The sequence below is a fragment of the Anas acuta genome, chromosome 3 (genome assembly GCF_963932015.1).
Source record: "Anas acuta chromosome 3, bAnaAcu1.1, whole genome shotgun sequence".
NCBI classification, from domain to species: Eukaryota; Metazoa; Chordata; class Aves; order Anseriformes; family Anatidae; genus Anas; species Anas acuta.
In genome coordinates this window covers 118,027,616-118,049,754 of record NC_088981.1, presented here as the reverse complement: position 1 = coordinate 118,049,754, position 22,139 = coordinate 118,027,616, and the positions used below count along the sequence as shown (strand labels likewise).

Here is a 22,139-nt window from a genome sequence, read left to right as displayed (position 1 = left end):
GGGCAGCATGAGGTGGATCAAAAACTGGCTGCAAGGCCACGGCCTGGTTTAGCTGGAGGCCAGTAACCAGCAGAGTACCCTGGGGTCAGTAGCGGGTCTGGTTCAGTTTGACTTTAATCCTCACTGATGATGTGGGTGATGGTGCAGAGGGAGCCCTTACCAGGTCTGCAGATGGCACAAAGCTGACAGGAGCAGGGGATACACCAGAAGGTGCTGCAGCCGACCCGAGGGATCCGGCCAGCATGGAAAAATGGGTCAGTAAGAGCCTCCTTCAGTTCCACAATGCCTCCTGCAGTAGTTTGGCCAGCATATAAGCCTGAGAAAGACTTAAATTTATATGTTAATAACAAATCTCCACTTTTGGAAGAAGAATCAAGAAGAAAAAGGAAACAGGAATGGAAAATCAAATTGGCCACCTGCTCCCCGGTCACAGCAGGAGCAGATAAAGAGAAGATGTTTTAAATGCGGGCAGATCGGTCATTTTAAAGGAGAATGCCCTGAACTGAAAAGGGAAGAGAGATTGCTCACTATCACAAACTCAGAATAGGGCAGTCAGAGGTTCTCTGAAGAGTCGTCCCTCCAAGACCCCTTGATAAATTTGGAGGTGGGGCCTAATAAGGAGTCTGTATTCTTAGCAGATAGAATTTGGGGCAGCCAAATCATCCTTAGCTTATAAGATACCAGACTTAATTTGACTAGTAATAGCTTAAGAGTAACAGGGGTAGACAGGTCTGGAATGTTGGTGTCACTTTTTGAGTCTACTGAATTAAACTGGGAGACGAAAAGGGTCACCTGGCAAGTGTTACATGTACCCGAAGCAGGAACAAATTAATTAGGGGGAGATTGAATAGTCAACTTAGGATTGCAGTTGAAGACCTGTGAAAAAAGAATAACATTCTCAATGAATTTATTTACAGAGAATGATGAAAAAAAAATAAATCCCAATGGTATGTGTTAGAACTAAACAGTTAGGTTGGTCCAATGTGAAACAGGGATTGTTGTGAAAGTAGTAGGGCAGAACTCTAACCTTTGATAGTACATATTGCTTGTTCAGCACTATGGCACCAGGCTGCAAGTCACCTGGATTGAAAAAATACTGCCATCAGCACAGCACGCCCTGGGCACGTGGCTGTGCGTTATCGCAGTAGCCTGTCAAGGATTGCCAAGTGCTCTGTGAGGCCAGGGCCACCAATTGTGCGCTGCCCTGACTTTGGGATTATGCACAGAATCATAGAATCATAGAATATCCTGAGTTGGAAGGGACCCGTAAGGGTAAGGATCATCGAGTCCAACTCCTGGCACCACAGAGGTCTACCCAAAATTTTAGACCATGTGACTAAGCGCACAGTCCAAATGCTTCTGAAATTCCGACAGGCTTGGTGCAGTGACTACTTCCCTGGGGAGCCTGTTCCAGTGTGCGACCACCCTCTCATTAAGGAACCTCTTCTTGATGTTTAGCCTAAACCTCCCCTGCCTCAGCTTGACAAAATTCCCACAGGTGTTGTCACTGGTGATTAAGGAGAACAGATTGGCGCCTGCTCCTCCACTCCCCCTAGTGAGGAAGCTGTTCTACAATGAGGTCCCCCCTCAGTCTCCTCTTTCGAGGCTGAACAGGCCAAGTGCCCTCAGCTGCCCCTCGTATGTCTTCCCCTCTAGGTCCTTGAACATCTTCGTCGCCCTCCCCTGGACACTCTCCAACAGTTTAATGTCCTTCTTGTACTGTGGTGCCCAGAACTGCACCCAGTACTCGAGGTGAGGCCGCACCAGCGCAGAGTAGAGCAGGAAAATCACTTCCCTTGACCAACTAGCGATGCCGTGCTTGATGCACCCCAGGGTACGGTTGGCCCTCATGGCTGCCAGGGCACACTGCTGGCTCATATTCAACTTGCTGTCAACCACAACCCCCAGACCCCTCTCTGCGGGGCTGCTCTCCAGTGTCTCATCACTGATTCTGTATTTATAGCCAGGGTTGCCCCGTCCCAGGAGCAGGACCTTGCACTTGCTCTTGTTAAACTTCATGCGGTTGGTGATCGTCCAGCTCTCCAGTCTGTCCAGGTCTCTATGCAAGGCCTTTCCACCCTCAAAAAAGTCCACAACTCCTCCAAACTTTGTGTCGTGTTGTGGTTCCGCTCAAGTGGGCAGCCGATCTCCACCACAGCCGCTCTCTCACAACCTCCTCAAAGAGGAATGGGAAGAAAATATGTGAAAAGGGCTCAAGGGTTGAGATAAGGACAAGAAAATCATGCAATAATTATTGTAACGGGCAAAATAGACACAGCATAAGAAAATAGTAAGATTTATTGCTCATTACCAACAAGCTAGAGAAGCGAGAAACAAACGAAAGAACCCAAAAGCACCTTCCCCCCCATCCACCCTCTTCCACCTCCTCCCCCCGAGCAGCACAGGGGAATGGGGGAATGGGGGTTATGGTCAGTCTACAGCACTTTTTCTCTGCCGCTCCTTCTCGGTCACTCTCGTCCCCTGTGCTGTGGGGTCCCAATCACAGGATGCAGTCCTTGATGAACTGATCCGGCGTGGGCTTCCCACAGGCAGCAGCTCTTCCAGAACTGCTCCAGATATGGGTCCGTACCACGGGGTCCATCCCTCAGGAGAAAACTGCTCTAACCTGGCTCCCCTATGGGCAGCAGCTCCTGCCAGATCACCTGCTCCTGCGTGGGCTCCTCTCCACGGGCTACAGGTCCGGCCCGGAATCTGCTCCGGCAGGGGTCTTCCACAGGCAGCAGCCTCCGTCGGTGCAGGGCCACCTGCTCCACTGTGGTCTCCTCCACGGGCTGCAGCGTGGAACCCTGCTCCACCGTGGTACTCCATGGGCTGCAGGGGGACATCCTGCTTCACCATGGGCCTCACCACAGGCCGCAGGGGACTTCTGCTCTGGTGCCTGGAGCACCTCTCCCCGTCCTTCTGATATAGTATAAACTCACTTTAGGATAGAATAAAACTTGTGGTTAAAAGTTAGCAAGGACAAAGTAAACGACATCTTGTTATCTGTAGACCTTTTGTTATGTTTAAGCATCTTGTTATTTGAAAACATCCCAGTATCTGTTAACCGTTAGTCAGGCTGAGACTTGAGATAACTTGAGTCAATTGTCTTGTCTTGTTAACTGAGACTTCCTGTTATCTGCCGACCCTCAGTTAAACTAAAAGCCAACTCAGCATTTTTACAGCTTGGAAAACAACTGATTAAGCAAAGGTGAAAAGTGCATTACGAGGAAGACCTACGGCCTTCCTCCCAAAGACCACTGCCCACATCCTGAAGACCCCGGCCCACAATTCTTGGAAGGTTTTGCGCAAGCGCAAGGACTGATAAGCTAATTAGCATACGAAGCGAGGGTAGGCGGGGTTAGGTAATGAATATGTATGGATGCTAATTGAATATTAATTGTTTCGCTGTATAAATATGAGATATTTTGTCACTTCGAACATGCACGATAGGCGGAAGGATCCCCCGTGCATCCAGCGCTGCAATAAAGAATATACCACTTAAAGAAATTTCGGCTTTGATCTTTAAATCACTTCTTCACTGACCTTGGTGCTGTTTCTCACTCCCTTCACTCTCCCAGCTGCTGTGTGGCACAGCGTTTTTTTCCCTGTCTTAAATATGCTCTCACAGAGGCGCAAAACAACATCGCTTATTGGCTCAGCTCTGGAAAACAATGGGGCCCTTCCCAAACATGGGGCAGCTTCTAGATCTTTGTCACAGAAACCACCCCTATGGCTCCCTGCTACCAAAACCTTGCCATGTAAACCCACTACATGTTGTCAGCAAATTTGCTCCAAACACCTTCTTCTCCTACATCCAAATCGTTTATAAAAAGATTGAAGAGGACTGACTCCCTAAAGTGGAGCCTTGGGGGACCCCACTAGCGACCATCTGCCAGCCAGAAGAGCCCGATTTACCACAACCCTTTGAGCCCTGCTCATCAGCCAATTGCTCGCTCATCGTATGATTTTTTGTTTTTGCTCTATGCTGGACATTTTGTCCGGTAGGATCCTATGGGACAGCGCTGGGTGCGTCCTGGTGGAGCGGAGACTCCCGGTGCACCCAGCACTGTTTGCTTACCTCTATTCCTTTATATTCTCTTAATAAATCCTATTTTTTATTTAATCCTAATTTGAATCCTGAGCCATTTATAACAAAACCCTCCTACTGGAGCATGCGTATCAGTCTCCGGTGCTTCCTCTGGGGATCTCTGGGGGTCTCTCATGCTGAAGGCTCATAGTCTTCCTCCCTCTTGTCCTTCTCCTTTGTCCAACTTGGCTGGATGTCAGAGACTTGTGCAGAGTCCCCTGCAAGCTTTGTCTTTTAGTTGTTCTTCAGCTCTCCCCGTCTCCTTAATCTCCTGGGCAGATATCAGAGACTTGCATAGTGTCCCATGCAACACATGTAGAGACCTGTAGGAAAAGCCTACAAAGGCTTTTCCTACAGAGACCTGTAGGAAAAGCCTACAAATACATTTCCCTTCAAGCTCTCCAAGAGACCTGTAGGAAAAGCCTACAAATACATTTCCCTTCAAGCTCTCTATTGACACGAAATGCTAAATCATTCCTTTGCAAGATCCAAGAATTATATACATTAACCACTCTGTTTTTCATAGACTTGTGGTTATACAAGGGTATGTAAGACAGAAGGTCACATTCATCATACCATGCGGCCCTAGAATTGTTCCATACTGACACGAATCAGATGTACATATCTCACATAACTACTGAATATGACTTGTGACTGGGAGAAAGGACTGGCTTATACAGGATTGGAGTGCCCGCAAGGGGTTTTTATTCTTGTAGAAGCATGCATCTTATTCTTGATATTCATAATTATTTGGAAACCTAAGATTTATTAATAATGACAGGCAGAGGCCAACTGTTAGTTTTGATCCTGGTGAGTGTACATCTCGGAGAAGGCCTTGGTCAGTTGACAGCTTGGAAAAGGGATGACCAGAGAAGGGGAGCAACAGAAGGAAGGGATGCTATCCAAAGAGACCTGGATAAGTTTGAGAAGTGTTCCCCCGTGAACCGGATGAGGTTCAAGAAGTCCAAGTGCAGGGTGCTGCACCTGGGACGGGGCAATCCCAGACATGAGTACAGGCTGGCAGAAGAACTCATTGAGAGCAGCCCTGCGCAGAAGGCTTTGGGGGTTTTAGTGGATGAGAAGCTCGACGTGAGCCGGCAGTGTGTACTTGCAACCCAGAAGGCCAACTGCATCCTGGGCTGCACCAGCAAAGGCGTGGGTGGCTGGTGGAGGGAGGTGATTGTCCCCCTCTATTCTGCCCTTGTGAGGCCCCCCTTGGAGTGTTGCGTCCAGGTCCTGGGCCCCCAGCACAAGAAAGATATGGGGCTATTAGAGTGGGTCCAGAGGAGGGCCACAAAGATGATCAGAGGGCTGGGGCACCTCTCCTAGGAAGAAAGGCTGAGAGAGCTGGGGATATTCATCCTGGTGAAGAGAATGCTCTGGGGGGACCTCATCGCAGCCTTTCAATACTTCAAGAGTTCTTATAAAAAGGGTGAAGAGGGACTTTTTACTTGGGTAGATAATGGTAGGACAAGGGAGGATGGTTTTAATCTGAAAGAAGGGAGACTTAGATTCGATGTTAGGAAGAAATTCTTAACACAGAGGGTGGAGAAGCACAGGAACTGGTTGCCCAGAGAGGCTGTGGATGCCCCATCCCTGGAGGTGTTCAGGGTCAGTCTGGAAGAGGCCTTGGCAATCCTGATCTAGTGGGTGGCATCCCTGCCTATGGCAGGGGGGTTGCAACTAGATGGTCTTTAAGCTCCCTTCCAACCCACGCCATTCTATGATTCCATGATTCTAAGAGGCATTCTGCAAGCAGCTGGCAGAAGTCATGCAATCGTCAGTGCTTGCTCTCGTAGGGGACTCCAACTTGCAGGATCAGGCTGTCCCCATGGGCCTTAAGAAGAGCTGTTGGGGAGGAAGACTGACATGGCTGAACAGGGAACGTTTGCTGAGTCTTCGAGGGAAAAAGCGTTAGCCTCCTGTGGAAGAAGGAACAGGGAACTCAGGGAGAGTACAAGGAGTTTGGTAGCATATGCGGAGAGCAAATCTGAAAGGCTAAAGGCCAGCATGAACTCAATCTGGCAGCTGTGGTGAAAGGCAATAAAAAACATTTTCACAACTATACTAACAGTAAGAGCAGGACCAAGGAGAGTCTCCATCTTTTACTGGAACATGACTACGGAGAATAAGGAAAAGGCTGAGATTCTCAATGCCTTCTTTACATCTGCCTTCAGCAGTCAGACCAGTTATCCTCAGGGTGTCAGCCTCAGGGTCTCAGGCTCCTGACCTGGAATTCTGGGACGGGGAGCAGATTAACCCCTCCACAGTTCAGGTGGAAAGAGTAAGAGACCTGCTGCTCCACCTGGACTGTCACAAGTCCATGGGACCATATGGGATCCACCTGAGGGTGCTGAGGGAGCTAGCAGATGTGATTGCTGAGCAAATTTCCATCATGTATCAGCGGTCCTGATCAACTGGAGTTGTCGCAGATGTCTGGAGACTTGCAAATGTGATGGCTATCTATAAGAAGAGTCGTAAGGAGGACACAGGGAACTAAAGGCCTGTGAGCTTGACCTCGGTACCAGGAGATGCTATGAAAACAAGCTTATCTCCTTCTATGACCAGGTGACCCACCTGGAGGATGAGGGAAAGGCTGGTGACGTAGTTTGCCTAGACTTCAGCAAGGCCTTTGACACGATCTCCCCTAGTGTTCTCCTGGAGATGCTGGCTGCCCATGGCTTGGACAGGTACACTCTTTGCTGGGATAAAAAGAGGCTGGATGACCAGACCCAGAGCGTGGTGGTAAACGGACTGAAATCCAGCTGGTGACCAGTCACCAGTGGTGTTCCCTGGAGGTCAGTGTTGGGGCCCATCCTCTTTAATATCTTTATTGAAGACATGGATGAGGGAATTAAGTGCACCCTCAGTAAGTTTGCAGATGACACTAAATTGGGGGGAAGTGTCAATCTGCCAGAGGGTTGGAAGACCCTGCAGAGGGACCTGGATGGTATGGATCGATGGGCAGAGGCCAAGGGGATGAGATTCAACATGGCTCAGTGCTGGGTCCTGCACTTTGGCCACAAAAAAAACACTCTAGGGGGTTTAGACTATAGGCTTGGGGCAGAGTGTCTTGAAAGCTGCGCAGAGGAAAAGAATCTGGGGGTGTTGGTTGATGCTCACTTGAACACGAGCCAGCAGTGTGCCTAGGTGGTCAAGAAGGCCAAGGGCATCCTGGTTGTGTCAGGAGCAGTGCAGCCAGCAGGGCCGATCATCCCCCTGTGCTCTGCTCTGGTGAGGCTGCACCTTGAGAGCTATGTTCAGCTTTGGGCCCCTCACTACAAGGAGGACATCGAGGCCTCATGTCCAGAGTAGGGCTATGATGCTGGTGAAGGGTCTGGGACACAAATCCTATGGGGAGCAGCTGAGGGAACTGGGGTCAGCTTGTTTAGTCTGGAGCAGAGGAGGCTCAGGAGAGACCTTATCACTCTCTGCAACTACCTGAAAGGAAGTTGTGGAGAGCTGGAGGTCAGCCTCTTCTCACAGGTAAAACAAGAGGGAATGGCCTCAAGTTGTGCCAGGGCAGGTTCAGGCTGGAAATGAGGAGACATTTCTGCTCAGAAAGAGCAGTCAGGCCTTGGGACGGGTTGCCCAGGGCGGTGGTGGAGTCACCATCCCTGGGGGTGTTTAACGAGACGTTGGACGTGGTGCTTGGGGACATGGTTTGGTGGGTGACATTGGTTGGACCAGATGACCTTTGAGGTCTTTTCCAACCTTAATAATTCTGTGATTCTACAGGCAAGCTGGGGAGGGACTTTATCAGAAAGTGTAGCAATAGGACAAGGGGTAATGGCTTTAAACTAAGAGGGGAGATTTAGATTAGAAATGAGGAAGAAAATCTTTCCTATGAGGTCTTTACTATGAGGGCAGTGAGGCAACGGAACAGGTTACCTAGAGATGCTGTGGATGTCCCATCCCTGGAGGTGTTCAAAGCTAGATTGAACAGGGCTTTGAGCAACCTGATCTAGTGGGAGGTGGCCCTGCCCATAGCCGGGGGGGGGGGTGGAATGAGATGATCTTTGAAGTCCTTTCCAACCCAAACCATTCTGATTTTATCATTGTAGGATGATTGTGGCTCACCTTGAAATGAAACATGCAGAGACCTGTCCAGTCCAACTCAAACAGTTTATTAGCAAAGACTACAAAGCATTATAATGAATCACCACTCTTGACAGCTCTTCAGGAGACTCTGGTCACTGGGTTTGCAGCAGGATTGCAGGAAAACTGCATAGTAAAAACCCCCTGCCACTGCACTGGTGCAGGCAGAGCCACTTACATTCTCCAGACAAAAACAAAACAAAATAGCAGAGTTCCCCACAAATGTTCACCTGCTCGCAGATCCCACTGTCCTTTCTGCAAGTGTGACAAGTATTGCTGCAGGGAAAGGAGAAGGAGGTCGATGAGGCCTTCTACAAGCAGCTGGTAATAGCCTCATGATCACTGGCACTGGTCCTCATGCAGGACTTCAATTTTCTGGACATCTGTTGGGTAAGCACCTCGGCCAGGCACTCACCGTCCAAACGGTTCCTACAATGCATTGAGGACAATTTTCTGACACAGGTGGTGGAGGAGCCAAGGAAGAAGGGCATTCTCCTGGACCTCGTGCTTACCAACAGGGATGGCCTTGTTAGGGATGTGAAGGTCGGGGGCAGGTTGGGATGCAGTCTTCTTCTCTGGAGATATTCAAGGCCCATCTGGATGCCTGGATGTCTGGACACATGAGATGGTGGAGTTCCAGATGGAACTTGGTGGAAGAAGTAAGGCTAAAAGCAGGATTGCTACCCCGGACTTTCAGAGAGACAACTTCGACCTCTTCTGGAACCTGCTTGGGAGTGTCTCATGGGCTAGGTTGCTAGAAGGCAAGGGTGCTTGTGAGAGCTGGGCTACATTTAAACAGCACTTCTTCCAAGCTCAGGATCGGTGCATCCCTAAGAGTAGGAAACTGGGGAAGGGGGGCAGGAAACCTGCATGGATGAGCAAGGAGCTCATCGATAGGATCAAAAGGAAGAGGAAGGTTTATGAAATGTGGAAAAAGGGCCTGTCCTCTTGGGAGGAGTAGAGAAGCGTTGTCAGGGCCTGCAGGCCTGCAGGGACTTGACAAGAAAGGCTAAAGCCCACCTAGAGATGAGGCTTGCGAAAGAGATAAAGGATAACAAGAAGGTTTTTGTTTGTTTGTTTGTTTGTTTGTTTGTTTGTTTTTAAGTATGTAAACAGTAAAAGGAAGACTACGGATAATGTGGGTCCCCCGCTGAATGAGGGGGGTGTCCTGGTAACGGGAGACACTGAGAAGGCAGAGATACTGAATGCTTTCTTTGCTTCAGTCTTTGCTTCAAGGAATCCCCCCCAGGACTCCTCGACCCTGGAGGGAGGAGAAAGAGTCTGGGAAGTGGCGATCTCTCCCCTTGTTGACAAGGGAGTGGTTCAGGAGTGTCTGAGTGGGCTCAACGCACACAAATCCATGGTCTCAATGGGATGCATCCACGTGTGCTACAGGAATTGGCAGAGGTGATTGCCGAACCACTCTTTATCATCTTTGAAAGATCCTGGAGAACAGGAGAGGTGCCTGAAGGTTGGAGGATATCCAATGTCACTCTGGTCTTGAAGAAGGGCAGGAAAGAGGATCCGGGAAACTACAGGACAGTCAGTCTCACCTCTGTCCCTGGAAAGGTGTTAGAGCAGCTTGTTCTGGATGCCATCTCCAAGCAATTGGAAGAGAAGAATGTTATGAGGAGTAGTCAGCATGGATTCACCAAGGGGAAGTCATCCTCGACCAACCTTGTTGCCTTCTATGATGGCATCACCAACTGGGTAGATGGGGGGAGAGCGGTGGATGTCATCTACCTTGACTTTAGCAAGGCTTTTGGTACTGTCTCCCATGACATCCTACTAGCAAAGCTGAGAAAGTGTGGGATAGAGGAGTGGACGGTAAGGTGGGTTGAGAACTGGCTGACTGGCCAAGCTCAGAGGGTGGTGATAGGAGGAGCAGAGTCTGGCTGGAGGCCTGTGACTAGCGGTGTTCCCCAGGGGTTGGTGCTGGGTCTGGTCTTGTTCAACGTCTTCATTGACTTTGATGAGGGAATAGTGTCTGCCCTCAGCAAGTACACCGACGACACAAAGCTGGGAGGAGTGGCTGACACACCAGAAGGCTGTGCTGCCATTCAGCAAGACCTGGACTGGCTGGAGAGATGGGCAGGAAGAAATCAAATGAGGTTTAACAAGAGCAAGTTTTGGGGCCTGCACCTGGGAAGGAACAACCCGAAGAATCAGTACAGGCTGGGGGACGACCTGCTGGAGAGGAGCTCTGAGGAGAAGGACCTGGGGGTCCTGGTGCACGACAGGTTGACCATGAGCCAGCACTGTGCCCTTGTGGCCAAGAGGGCCAATGGGATCCTGGCGTGCATTAAAAGGAGCGTGGCCAGCAGGTCAAGGGAGGTGATCCTCCCCCTTTACTCTGCCCTGGTCAGGCCTCACCTGGAGTACTGTGTCCAGTTCTGGGCTTCCTGGTACAGAAAGGACAGGGATCTCCTGGAGGGGATTTAGCGGAGGGCCACAAAGATGATACGGGGCCTGGAGCATCTTCCTTATGAGGAAAGGCTGAGAGACCTGGGTCTCTTCAGCCTGGAGAAAAGAAGACTGAGATGGGATCTCATCAATGTGTATAAATACGTGAGGTGTGGGAGGCAGAGGGATTTGGCCAAGCTCTTTTCAGTGGTTTCTGGGGACAGGACAAGGAGTAATGGCCGCAAGATGGAGCACAGGAAGTTCCGCAACAATATGAGAAATTACTTCTTCACGGTGAGGGTGACAGAGCACTGGAACAGGCTGCCCAGGGAGGTTGTGGAGTCTCCTTCTCTGGAGATATTCAAGGCCCATCTGGACACCAACCTAGGCAGCCTGCTCTAAGGAACGTGATTTGGCAGAGGGGCTGGACCTGATGATCTTTTGAGGTCCTTTCCAATCCCTTCAATTCTGTGATTCTGTGAAACTATTATTTGCCAGTGTCATTTCTTTCCTCATAGCAGCTGATAAAACTGGTACTTGCTAATGCTGCCTTTGCTCTTCATCTGGCACTTGGTCTTGATCTTGGCGGTATGACTGCTTGCTACCAGAATGTTTTTCTAGCTTGCTTTAAGACAAAGCTGATGTATATATTTATGGCAGGAAAGGAAGAGGACTTTGACTTTATCACACAGCAAGGGAATTGCAGAGCAAAGGCATGAGAAGCACTCCTTAGTTCAGCCAAAGTTGTAGCAGTTGCAGTTAGTTTTCTTGGCATGGTTTAAGGTCACAATCTTTACAACAAGATTTTCTGGTTATCCTTGTATTATGTTCTTCTTAAATGCAAAGCACTTGCAGTTTTTCCTTCATACCAACTTAGCCTAATATTTCTCCAGTTCAGCGAGTGCATTCCTTTTTGTAACTGTGTGCCATGAAGGAGGGATTTCTCCTTTGCCATGAAATTTCCCATTGTAGCGATGTTCTAGCTGTGTCCTGAAAGAAGACACAAACCATTTCCAGTATGCTTGCATGGATGGATCAGGAAGAATGCTCCAAGTGGAATAGGGATGTCCTGCATCCCGGTATGTCTTGAAGGGGATCCATGTGTCTTCACCAACCACGAATTTGCAGTCACTTGAAACAAGGCTAGAACAAATATCAATGACTAGGTTGTCTGTTTTATGCCATCTGTATCCTGACAAAACTTGTGGACGATGGAAGACAACCCGGTGGTCTCCATCATGGTTTGGCATAGTGTTAGTGCAAACAGCCCCACAAAATGGACACTGCTCCGGGCACCCTGCAAACTGCTCAGCCAGTATTGTGTGAGGCTGCCTTTTAAAGGAGCTCATACAAGCTTCTTTAAACTCCTTCCTGAGATCATACATAATGGGAGACAGTGCTTCGGTCATGGCATTATTCAGGAACTCTACGTCTGTTATCTCCTGATGTTCAATGCCCTTCAGGTCACTCCTGGACAAGCTTAGCACATCTCCAAGTGCTCTGCAGAATTCATCCAGCCAAAGAGAGATTTTATCCTTTCTGTCTTTTCTGTCTTTGACAACCATGGTTGATGCAAAAACAGCTGACTGAATGTTTTCGTAGTAATGAGAGAGGGAGTCTCTTAAAAACATCTCTAGCCTCCTGTTCTTATCTAAACAGTACGTCTCAACTTTTGTCTTAATGTAATTATCTAAAAAGTCTCCTGGGGCATTAAGATAATCCATGAATTTTTCAAAATTTTCTTCTTCTGCTAGGAATTTCAGCATGTAATATTCCAGAGTGGATCTATTGCCTCTGAAATCTGGAAATTTATCCTTCACGTCTCGAGCTATGTCAAGAGCTGTCTTCTCGTAGATGACGTGTCGAAGAGCTGTGGCAATCTTGCTGCACAGGAAATCAGCAAATGTTGTGATACAAGAGGCTCCTTGGCAGGAAATCTGGAAACATTTGAAGAAGTCTTCTCTCTTGCTCTCCAGGTAGACGACTGGATCATTTGCTTTCCTGAATGCTGCATGCATGTCTTTAAACCTTTCTGCTGCCATTCTGCACAGGTACAGTGATAAATCTATTTCGTAATCTTTATTAAAACTGTAATTTGCAGTGGCAGGGACAGAGTTCATACCTTCCTCCACTTCATTTAGTATTTCATAAATAAAAATTTGACTGTAATCCATTTTGTCCTTTTCCTTCTTCTCAATGTTTGCCATCACACGCATTATGATGCTATCTGTAATGTGCTGCAAGTTGCTCACATTGGCATCATCAAAAAAATTAGGAAACATGCGGAAGCCTTTTTTCATAGACACGTGTTTCTGTATGTCAAGAGAAAAGGCAGGCTTTTGGGAAAACTTCCTGAAATATTCATCTATTTTAGTGTCCTCAAATTGCTCTAGAAGGACATTTTCTATAGCCACATCGATGTTAACCTGTTCCAGAGGGGGAGTATCAGAGGACACTTCAGTAACCCACTGCATCCAGATAGAATTGAACCACTTTCTCAGTTCACTTTCACTTAATTTCTGGCCTTTTAGAGACAGGGCCAACTCTCTGCTCTTTCTCAGGAGCTCATTTTCATACTCAGACTTCCTCTCATCCAGTTTACTCTGGCTCTTCTTTACTTCTAGAAGTTTCTCACACTTCCTTCGCGTTTCAAAAAGAAGGGACTCTCTCAGTTCTTTCAGCTTCAGTTCTGTGCTGCATTTCCACTGGATCAGTATTTCATGGTCTCTGTCTTCACCGAAGAATGTTTCCATGTTCTTGGTGACGGCATCACTTCTCTCTTGCACCAGTTTTTCAAGGTGTTCCATGGTGACCTTGCCCAACTCCCCGTTCCGCACCATGTTTTCCAGTTTCATTTGCAAGTCTAAGATGTGACTTCTCAGCTGCCAGGTCCACTGACTAAACGCAGTTTCCAGTTTCTTGTAGGCAGCAATCTCCACTGAATTCTTGAAGCTGAAAACAAAGTTTTCATTCAGCAGGGCATTCCACAGGTCACTAATACGAACTTTCAAGCTGGAGAGCCTCAAAACGCTGCTGTGCGATTCCTTCTTGGCAGCTTGGAGAATTTTGCTCTTTAATTCCTGGACGTTCTGGCTGTAGGTGGGGTTGGGCGGTGCCATCGGTGGGTTTCCTTCCCACAGGTGAGCAAAGTAATGAATGTGGGTTTTCACGTCAAAGCGGATGACGTCGCTGAAGCAGGTGATGTCACAGAATTCCTGTTGGGCCGCGGTCACGGTCATTTCATCCAGCTTTTCCTGCAGACGTCTTAGTCCTTCCATGTTCTTTTCCTTTGCAGTTATTTCGCCCACGTTTTGGTGCACAAAGAGGCAGCCTGGGGAAATATTGACTTGCTTCATCCTCAGGAAAGCCTGCACAGCAATCTGAAGGACGTCTTGCATTTCCGAAGGATTTTCTCCAAAGATGTTGATCAGAGTCATGTTGCCGATGCCTATGACAAAGGTGGCCAGCTCACTGTTGTGATTAAGTGACTGCTTATTGGCCATCTCTATGGCACGAAGTCCTTCTGTGTCAACAACGAGCATGTAATCAAAGTTCAAATCCTGTTGGAACTTCTCATCCACTTTAATGAGCTGCATAAACGCTCCCCGGGTGCACCTCCCTGCGCTGACGTTAAACTGCAGACCAAACATGGCATTCAGCAGGGTTGACTTCCCTGTGCTCTGGATGCCAAGCACGGAAAGCACAAATACTCGCTTGTCCCCTAGCTTCTCAATTAACCTGTCAAAGACGGCTCCAATCCATTGCAGTGGTATGTAAGAAGCATCACCATCCATCAGCTCAATGGGATACCCTAAAACCATCAGATTGGCAGCAATTTCAGGTAGTTTGACATACCATTCTTCTTTGGAGTTTGTTGATTCCAGTGCCTCATAAATCTGCCCCACCTCTCTCAAAATATGCTCAAGGCCAATGGACGAATCATTGATTTCATCAGAAAGGGCATCTAACTCATTCTTCAACTGAGTTTTCAGGTCACTTTTTCCACTGTTTTTCTTTAATGCCAGGATTTGATACCATAACTGATGATATTCTCTCTTCAGCTCATCAAGGCGATCAGAGCAGATGTCGTCCATTAAGATCTTCATCCACTGCAGAAAGAATTTCTTGGTATTGTCTGGCTGTGACTGGAGAAAGCCAAGGACTGTTTTCATCAGCTGATTGAGGGGAAAGGCTTTGCCTAGTTGCTGTCTTCGTATTGCAGACTTCTCTGATTCAATTTGGCTCCGATGATGCTCTATGCTCTTGTTCCCCTTTTCCTGCAAGCGAGTGAGTTCTTTGTCCTTTTTACACCACTTGTACCACAGTTTTCCCTGAAGAGGCAGTAGCTGTGATTTGATCTCAGACAACTTCTCTTTCTTCAACAGATTCACCAGTTTGATTGCAATTTCTTTGGCTGTCACGCACGCTTCTGCATCTTCATCAACTAAGAAGCCGTGCTGGCGAGCTGTGCTCAGGCATGCATTGAGGCTAACAAGCGTGCTCGACCCTTCCACTAGGTCTCGGATGGTTTTTGTCAGCTCACCCACTAATTCTGCTTCATTTCTGTTCTTGATCCCTATTCTTACGTTTTGGCCACATCGGCCAGCTGCAATGCTCTCTTTCTCAGTGAAAAGGCAAACCAAAGGCCTCTGAGACTGCCACAGATCATGTAAAATTTTCCTGCCTTTCTCATTGCTCTGATCCAACTCAGAAACAAGAACCACATTCACGGCAGAGATCTCCTGTAAAAACTGCAGCTGGGGTTCGTGATCCCTCGCATCTCCGTGCAGGTTACAGAAAGCAACAGGGCCGTTAAAGCTGTCGTCGTCGCTACCACGGGGGATGTACCAGGAGATCTCCACAACACCTTTCATCAGGAAGCAGTCTTTGGTGCTGCCTTCACAATGGCGGTGAAAAAAAGTGTCGTGTTTCTTCCTGCTCAGCAGGGCATTCAGGAGCTGAGACTTGGAAGAGGAAGGAGAGCTGCCGATGCGGAGGAAGGACACGATGGGCATCTCTGCCTGATAAATGAGTTTGTTGTCGTGACTACTAATCCTTGTCTCCTCTCCCGATTTCACGGTCCCTTTCCAGCTCTTCTTAATTTGGCTGAGGGACCAGAGAGGGAACTCTATCTGTGAAGTGCCCGGGTTTGGTACCAGGAGGGGTAGTGCAAACTGGCAGAAAGCGAGCTTGGATGAAAGGTACTGTCTCATGAAATCATCAGCACAATGAAAAATTGCCATCTGCAGGTCCATGGGGTGCACATGACTCTCCCTGCTTGCAGATTCAGGGGCTCCTTTGTCCAAGTCACTGAGAAAGTCATCAAAGGAATAAGAGGGCTCGTGCTCCTCCCCTGAGGTGTTTGGTGTGGGAACAACTCCCGGCTTACTCGCTTCCTTGCAAGTCAGGTACCTCACCCGATAATCCACGGTCAGGAGCCTTTGCAGGAAGTAAAATGGTAGCTCGCTGTCCTTGCTGGGCTGGCTGTTGTGTACAAATGTCTGGTGTATTCTGTGGAAATCTTCTGTGCCCATTTTTCTTGGATAGTACCTTTCCAGCCCAAGGCGCTTAAGTAAGTTGAGGAACTCTGGGCTTGCAGTGCCTTGACTTGGTTTGGATTTGCTGCTGTCTGATTTGGGTTTGCACTGACTGGGAGGCTGCATGCCTTGAAAAGCATCTTGCAGTTCTCTGATTATACTGTCTTTGTTCAGGATGCCAGATGTGTCCACTACTTGCCCATCGATGAAGGATTGCAAATCTCTTTCCAGCCTCTCCCAGTCTTTGAATGCATTGTGCTTTTCGAGGAGAGCTTTCATCTCTGTGGACCATGTGTTTTTCATCTTTTCTTTCATGAAAAGTAAGCGGTCATGCTTCTGCTCAGAGGTCACCTTTTTGTTTTCGGATGTTATGGTGAGCCCTGTCATCAACAGAATGGAAATACGAAGAGTTTTGGGAAGCATGTGCTCCTTGTGGAAGACCCATTGCATAATGAAGGAAGCCCTGGGGAAGTCCCTGACAGAATAGATGTGAGGATCCAGCAGGCACTGCAGCAGAGATTTGATATTTGTTGTATTTTCTGGGGAAGATTTATAGCAAAAAGAAACGGTATTCACCAGGAACTCCTGCAATGCTTTGTCTGACAGACATATGTTGATCCAGACACTGTGATTTTTTGTTCTGTTATTCAGGCCCTGTTTAAAATCTATCAAAATGAGCAGTTTCTTTTCATTCACTGTCCCCTCCCAGGTCTTCACTTGCTCCAGGAAAGCTCTGGTCTCTTCTACAGCACTGGCCAGTTCCTCTCCAAAGATCACACCTGTGCTGTGATTCGTTAGTGCTTCGTAGACAGTCCTGAGGCTGCTGCTCATTTGATGGGAGGCTTTAAAATCGCTGCTGTGGTTGGACAGGATTATGTCCCACACTGGGATCAGCTGAAAGCCCCGGTCGATCACACACCAGGTTGTGTTATTGGGCACTAGCCTGCAGTTCCACTTGGGAAGGGAATCCGTCTCTGCTGGGCCCCCTGTTTTGTTCACATAGAGCTGAACTGCTCTGTGGGTGTTGCTTCTGTCTCTTCCCTGAAATGATGCCTGTGAGCTGGACTTTGAAGCATCCCCCTTCACTCCCCTCTTGGTACTGAAGCCGCTGAAGCTAGCCCCGACGTAGCTGTTCAGTGCTTCAGATGTTTGTTGCTTCATCTCATCCCATTGCTCTGCTCTGAAACCTTCGGCACATGCTTTCCACCAGAATATACCCCTAAAGTGGAGGGGTCCCTGGTTCACGTGGGACCCAAACCTGCGAAATAAGCAGTTAATACCCTGCAGAGCCAGACCTCTGGATGCTCGCTTCAGGACTTCCTTTTCGGAGATGTTCTCTCCCTTCCTCATGGACTTCTCCCGCTGCTCCTGTTTCTTCTGGATGCTCACCAGCTCATCCAGCAATGCCTTCTCTTGGTGTGCCCAGTACTCCTTGGGAACGTCCATGGCTTGCTGTAGGGAGTCCTCTTTCTGTCTTATCATTTCCTTGCCATGTCTGCAGCTGTTCTGCATTTCTTCCAGCTCCTGTGGGATTGTTTTGGCTTCTTCTTCTGCTTCATCACCTTCTTCAGGCTTCTGCTTCATTGTCTCCAAGCGCTGCTTCTGTACTTCATCAACAGCTCTTTTGTTGTCTGTGATTCCTAGGAGCCTTTGGAGTGCCTTGGTCTCCCAGGGGTACCGTACTTCGCACTCCAGTTTAAGGTAGTCTTCATATTGCAGAGGTTTCAAAGCATCTGTTGACTTAACACCCAGTATCTCTGACAGTTTGGGGAGCCAGTATTCTTCATCAAGCCCTTCCTTCTCAAATGCTTCTGCCAGCAATTGCTTAGCAAGTTGTGCCTTTTCCCCAGCATCTGCTCTCTCCTCCTGTGACTCCATGGCTGTGGAAGGGGAAAAGAGACTTTTGTTACATCAGGTTAGAGGAGGCCACCACCTCTTAGAAGAGGCCTCTCCATAGTTCCCGGCCCACGCATTTCTTCTGCCCTGCTGCTGGAACCCAGCCTCGGGCACCCCCGAGACAGGCAGACACAGACAGACAGACACACGCAACCACTGGCACGGCTGCACAAATAGCCATGGACAAGGCGCTGCCTTCAACAGCACCCATGTATAACCTAGCAGGAATGGTCTCACCCGTCACTGGCTCCTCATCCTTAGAGCACTCGCCCAGACGATGTAGAGAAAGGGATTGCATGGAGAGAGGCAATCTCTGGCCCATCAAGTAGCAACTGGAGACTGGATGACCTTAATGAAGCCAACACTCTCGCCATCCACATACCCTTACACTTTTGTCATGCAAAACTACTAACTAAGGGAACAAGGATGGTAAATTTTCTAGAGGGGAAGGCATATGAGGAGCGGCTGAAGTCACTTGGATTGTTCAGCCTGGAGAAGAGGAGACTGAGGGGAGACCTCATGGTGGTCTCCAACTTCCTCAGGAGTGGAGCGGAGGGGCAGGTGTTGCTCTCTGGTGACCAGCAATAGGACCCGAGGGAACGGCATGGAGCTGGGACAGGGGAGGGTCAGGCTGGATATCAGGAAAAGGTTCTTCACCAAGAGGGTGGTTGGGCACCAGAGGCCCGGGGGAAAAGGGGGCTCCCTGTGTGGCCCCTGCCCTGCCCAGCGCAAGTCAGCGGGGACCTACCTGCCCTCCCTGGTGCTCTGCAGCTTCTGCACCGCCTCAGCCCAGCTCCGGCAGCCTCTCAGCCCAGCTGCTGCACCGCCTCAGCCCAGCTCTTGCACTGCCAAAGTCCAGCTCTTACCCCACCCCTTACAGAGCCCCAAGCCTCTGCACTGGTTGAAGCTTCCTGTTTACACAGCAGGGAGAAGCTTTCTTCTTTCTTGGAAGTCAGGCCATTAGATGATACAGCACCTGAAAGTGAAATTTGGCAGCTGCTGGTTGTGCTGGGGCTGAGCCAGGCTGCTGGGGCATCTGCATCCCAAGCCCCAGCCAGGGGGGTATGGTGGTTTTACTTTGCTGGGCAGCTGAACTCCACCACAATGTGCTCTCACTCCCCCTCCTTTGAAGAAGATGGGGAGAAGAAAGTATGCTTAAAAGAAAACAAAACCCCAAAAACTCATGGACTGACATAGTGAATTTAATTTAATCTAATTTAGTCTAATTTAACCTAATTTAATTTAATCTAATTTAATTAATGGGGAAAGGAAGAGGAAAAAGAAAAGAAGGAAAAAACCAAAACAAGCAGAAAAAATAAACACAAGTGAAGGCTGCACGGAAGCACGGGGAGAGAAAAAAGAAATTCCTGTCTACTTCCCATCAATGAATGATGTTCAGCTAAATCCCAGGATGCAGGGCCTCAATGCATATAGTGATTGTTTGAGAGGACAGATGTGTTCATAATGAGAGCCCCCCTCTCCTTCCCCTCTTCTCCCTTTTTTATTTTTCCTTTTTTATTTCCTATTTTATTCTCCCCCCTTTTTTTTTTACTGTGTGACATTATATGGTATGAAATACAAGGAAGTATGGATGTGGTAATTGACATGCCAAGGGGAATAGGGCTGAGTTGGCAAAAGGAGAGGAATGGTATTGTGTGAAGGTATGCTTTGCTCATTGTAATGTCATTGTAATGCTCAAAAACACACCCACAGCTTGGGATGACCCTAGCCCAGGTGAAGACCCTTCCCCTGAGCATGCCAAGGTCAGTGAAGAAGGAGGGGGGAGAGGTGCTCCAGGCGCCGGAGCAGAAGTCCCCTGCGGCCTGTGGTGAGGACCATGGTGAAGCAGGATGTCCCCTTGCAGCCCATGGAGCACCACGGTGGAGCAGGGTTCCACACTGCAGCCCGTGGAGGGGACTATAGTGCCATAGACTGACCACAAATCCCATTCCCCCATTACCTGCTTGGGAGAAAGAGGTGGAAGAGGGTGGATGGGGGGAAGGTGCTTTGGGGTTCTCTCCTTTGTTTCTCACTTCTCTAGCTTGTTAGTAATTAGCAATAAATCTTACTATCTCCCTATGTCGAGTCTGTTTTGCCCATCACAATAATTACTGTGTGATATCCTTGTCCTTATCTGAACCTTTGAGCCCTTTTCATTGTATTTCCTCCCTGCTCCCCTTTGAGGAGGGGGAGTGAGAGAGTTGCTGTGGTGGAGCTCGGCCGCCCACCCAAGTAAAACCACCACAGAAGTAGACTCAACAAACTCCCTGGGTAAAAGGGAGTTTATAAGTTTAAAATTCTACTGTGTAGAATTTTATAAAAATCAACAGGGAAAGTCCAGAGTCGGGCCACCTTTGTTGAAAACCAACTTGGTACTGAGATTTGTGAAATGCTGTAAAAACCAATATCACGACCTATTGTGTGTATCTGGAGTATTGCACACTGCATAAGAAATGCAAACACTTTATCAGACAGCACTTTGACCCTGGCTCCCCTCAGATCCTCATAGACAAGCAGATGGCGTTTGGGCTGGATGGGCAGCATGAGGTGGATCAAAAACTGGCTTCAAGGCCACGGCCTGGTTTAGTTGGAGGCCAGTAACCAGCAGAGTATCAAAATCTCAGAATAGGGCAGTCAGAGGTTCTCTGAAGAGTCGTTCCACCAAGACCCCCTGATAAATTTGGAGGTGGGGCCTAATAAGGAGTCTGTATTCTTAGCAGATAGAATTTGGGGCAGCCAAATCATCCTTAGCTTATAAGATACCAGACTTAATTTGACTAGTAATAGCTTAAGAGTAACAGGGGTAGACAGGTCTGGAATGTTGGTGTCACTTTTTGAGTCTACTGAATTAAACTGGGAGACTAAAAGGGTCACCTGGCAATTGTTACGTGTACCCGAAGCAGGAACAAATTAATTAGGGGGAGATTGAATAGTCAAATTAGGATTGCAGTTGAAGACCAGTGAAAAAAAGAATAACATTCTCAATGAATTTATTTACAGAGAATGATGAAGAAGAAATAAATCTCAATGGATGGGTATGTTTTAGAACTAAACAGTTAGGTTGGTCCAATGTGAAACAGGGATTGTTGTGAAAGTAGCAGGGCAGAACTCTAACCTTGTGATAGTACATATTGCTTGTTCAGCACTATGGCACCAGGCTGCAAGTCATCTGGATTGAAAAAATACTGCCATCAGCACAGCAGCCCTGGGCACGTGGCTGTGCGTTATCGCAGTAGCCTGTCAAGGATTGCCAAGTGCTCTGTGAGGCCAGGGCCACCAATTGTGCGCTGCCCTGACTTTGGGATTATGCACAGAATCAGAGAATCATAGAACATCCTGAGTTGGAAGGGACCCGTAAGGGTAAGGATCATCGAGTCCAAATCCTGGCACCACAGAAGTCTACCCAAAATTTTAGACCATGTGACTAAGCACACAGTCCAAATGCTTCTTAAATTCCGACAGGCTTGGTGCAGTGACTACTTCCCTGGGGAGCCTGTTCCAGTGTGCGACCACCCTCTCAGTAAGGAACCTCTTCCTGATGTTTAGCCTAAATTTAGCCCAAGCTCCTCAGCTTGACAAAATTCCAACAGGTGCTATCACTGGTGATTAAGGAGAACAGATTGGCACCTGCTCCTCCACTCCCCCTAGTGAGGAAGCTGTTCTACGATGAGGTCCCCCCTCAGCCTCCTCTTTCAAGGCTGAACAGGCCAAGTGCCCTCAGCTGCTCCTCATACATATTCCCCTCTAGGCTCTTCACCATTTTCGTCGCCCTTCCCTGGACACTCTCCAACAGTTTAATGTCCTCTTGCACTGTGGTGCCCAGAACTGCACGCAGTACTCGAGGAGAGGCCACACCAGCGCAGAGCAGAGCAGGACAATCACTTCCCTCGACCAACTAGAGATGTCATGCTTGATGCACCCCAGGGTACGGTTGGCCCTCCTGGCTGCCAGGGCACACTGCTGTCTCATATTCAACTTGCTGTCAACCACAACCCCCAGACCTCTCTCTGCAGGGCTGCTCTCCAGCGTTTTGTCCCCCAGTCTGTACGTATAGCCAGGGTTGCCCCGTCCCAGGAGCAGGACCTATAAACAGAGCAAGTTGCTCTGTGTCGGGA

General features: G+C 48.5%; 1 protein-coding gene across 1 annotated transcript; it reads right to left on the bottom strand.

Moving 5' to 3' along the window:
* Positions 1–11,403: 11,403 nt before the first annotated feature.
* Positions 11,404–17,610, bottom strand: LOC137852919 (interferon-induced very large GTPase 1-like). The gene has a single exon (XM_068675076.1). It carries the CDS (start codon positions 17,608–17,610, stop codon positions 11,470–11,472), a length of 6,141 nt encoding a protein of 2,046 aa, XP_068531177.1. The 3' UTR covers positions 11,404–11,469.
* Between the last annotated feature and the right edge of the window lie 4,529 nt (positions 17,611–22,139).

What these genes read in the sequence shown, in the direction of transcription:
- LOC137852919 (XM_068675076.1), bottom strand. Translation starts at nt 17,610, where the DNA reads ATGATAAGACAGAAAGAGGACTCCCTACAGCAAGCCATGGACGTTCCC.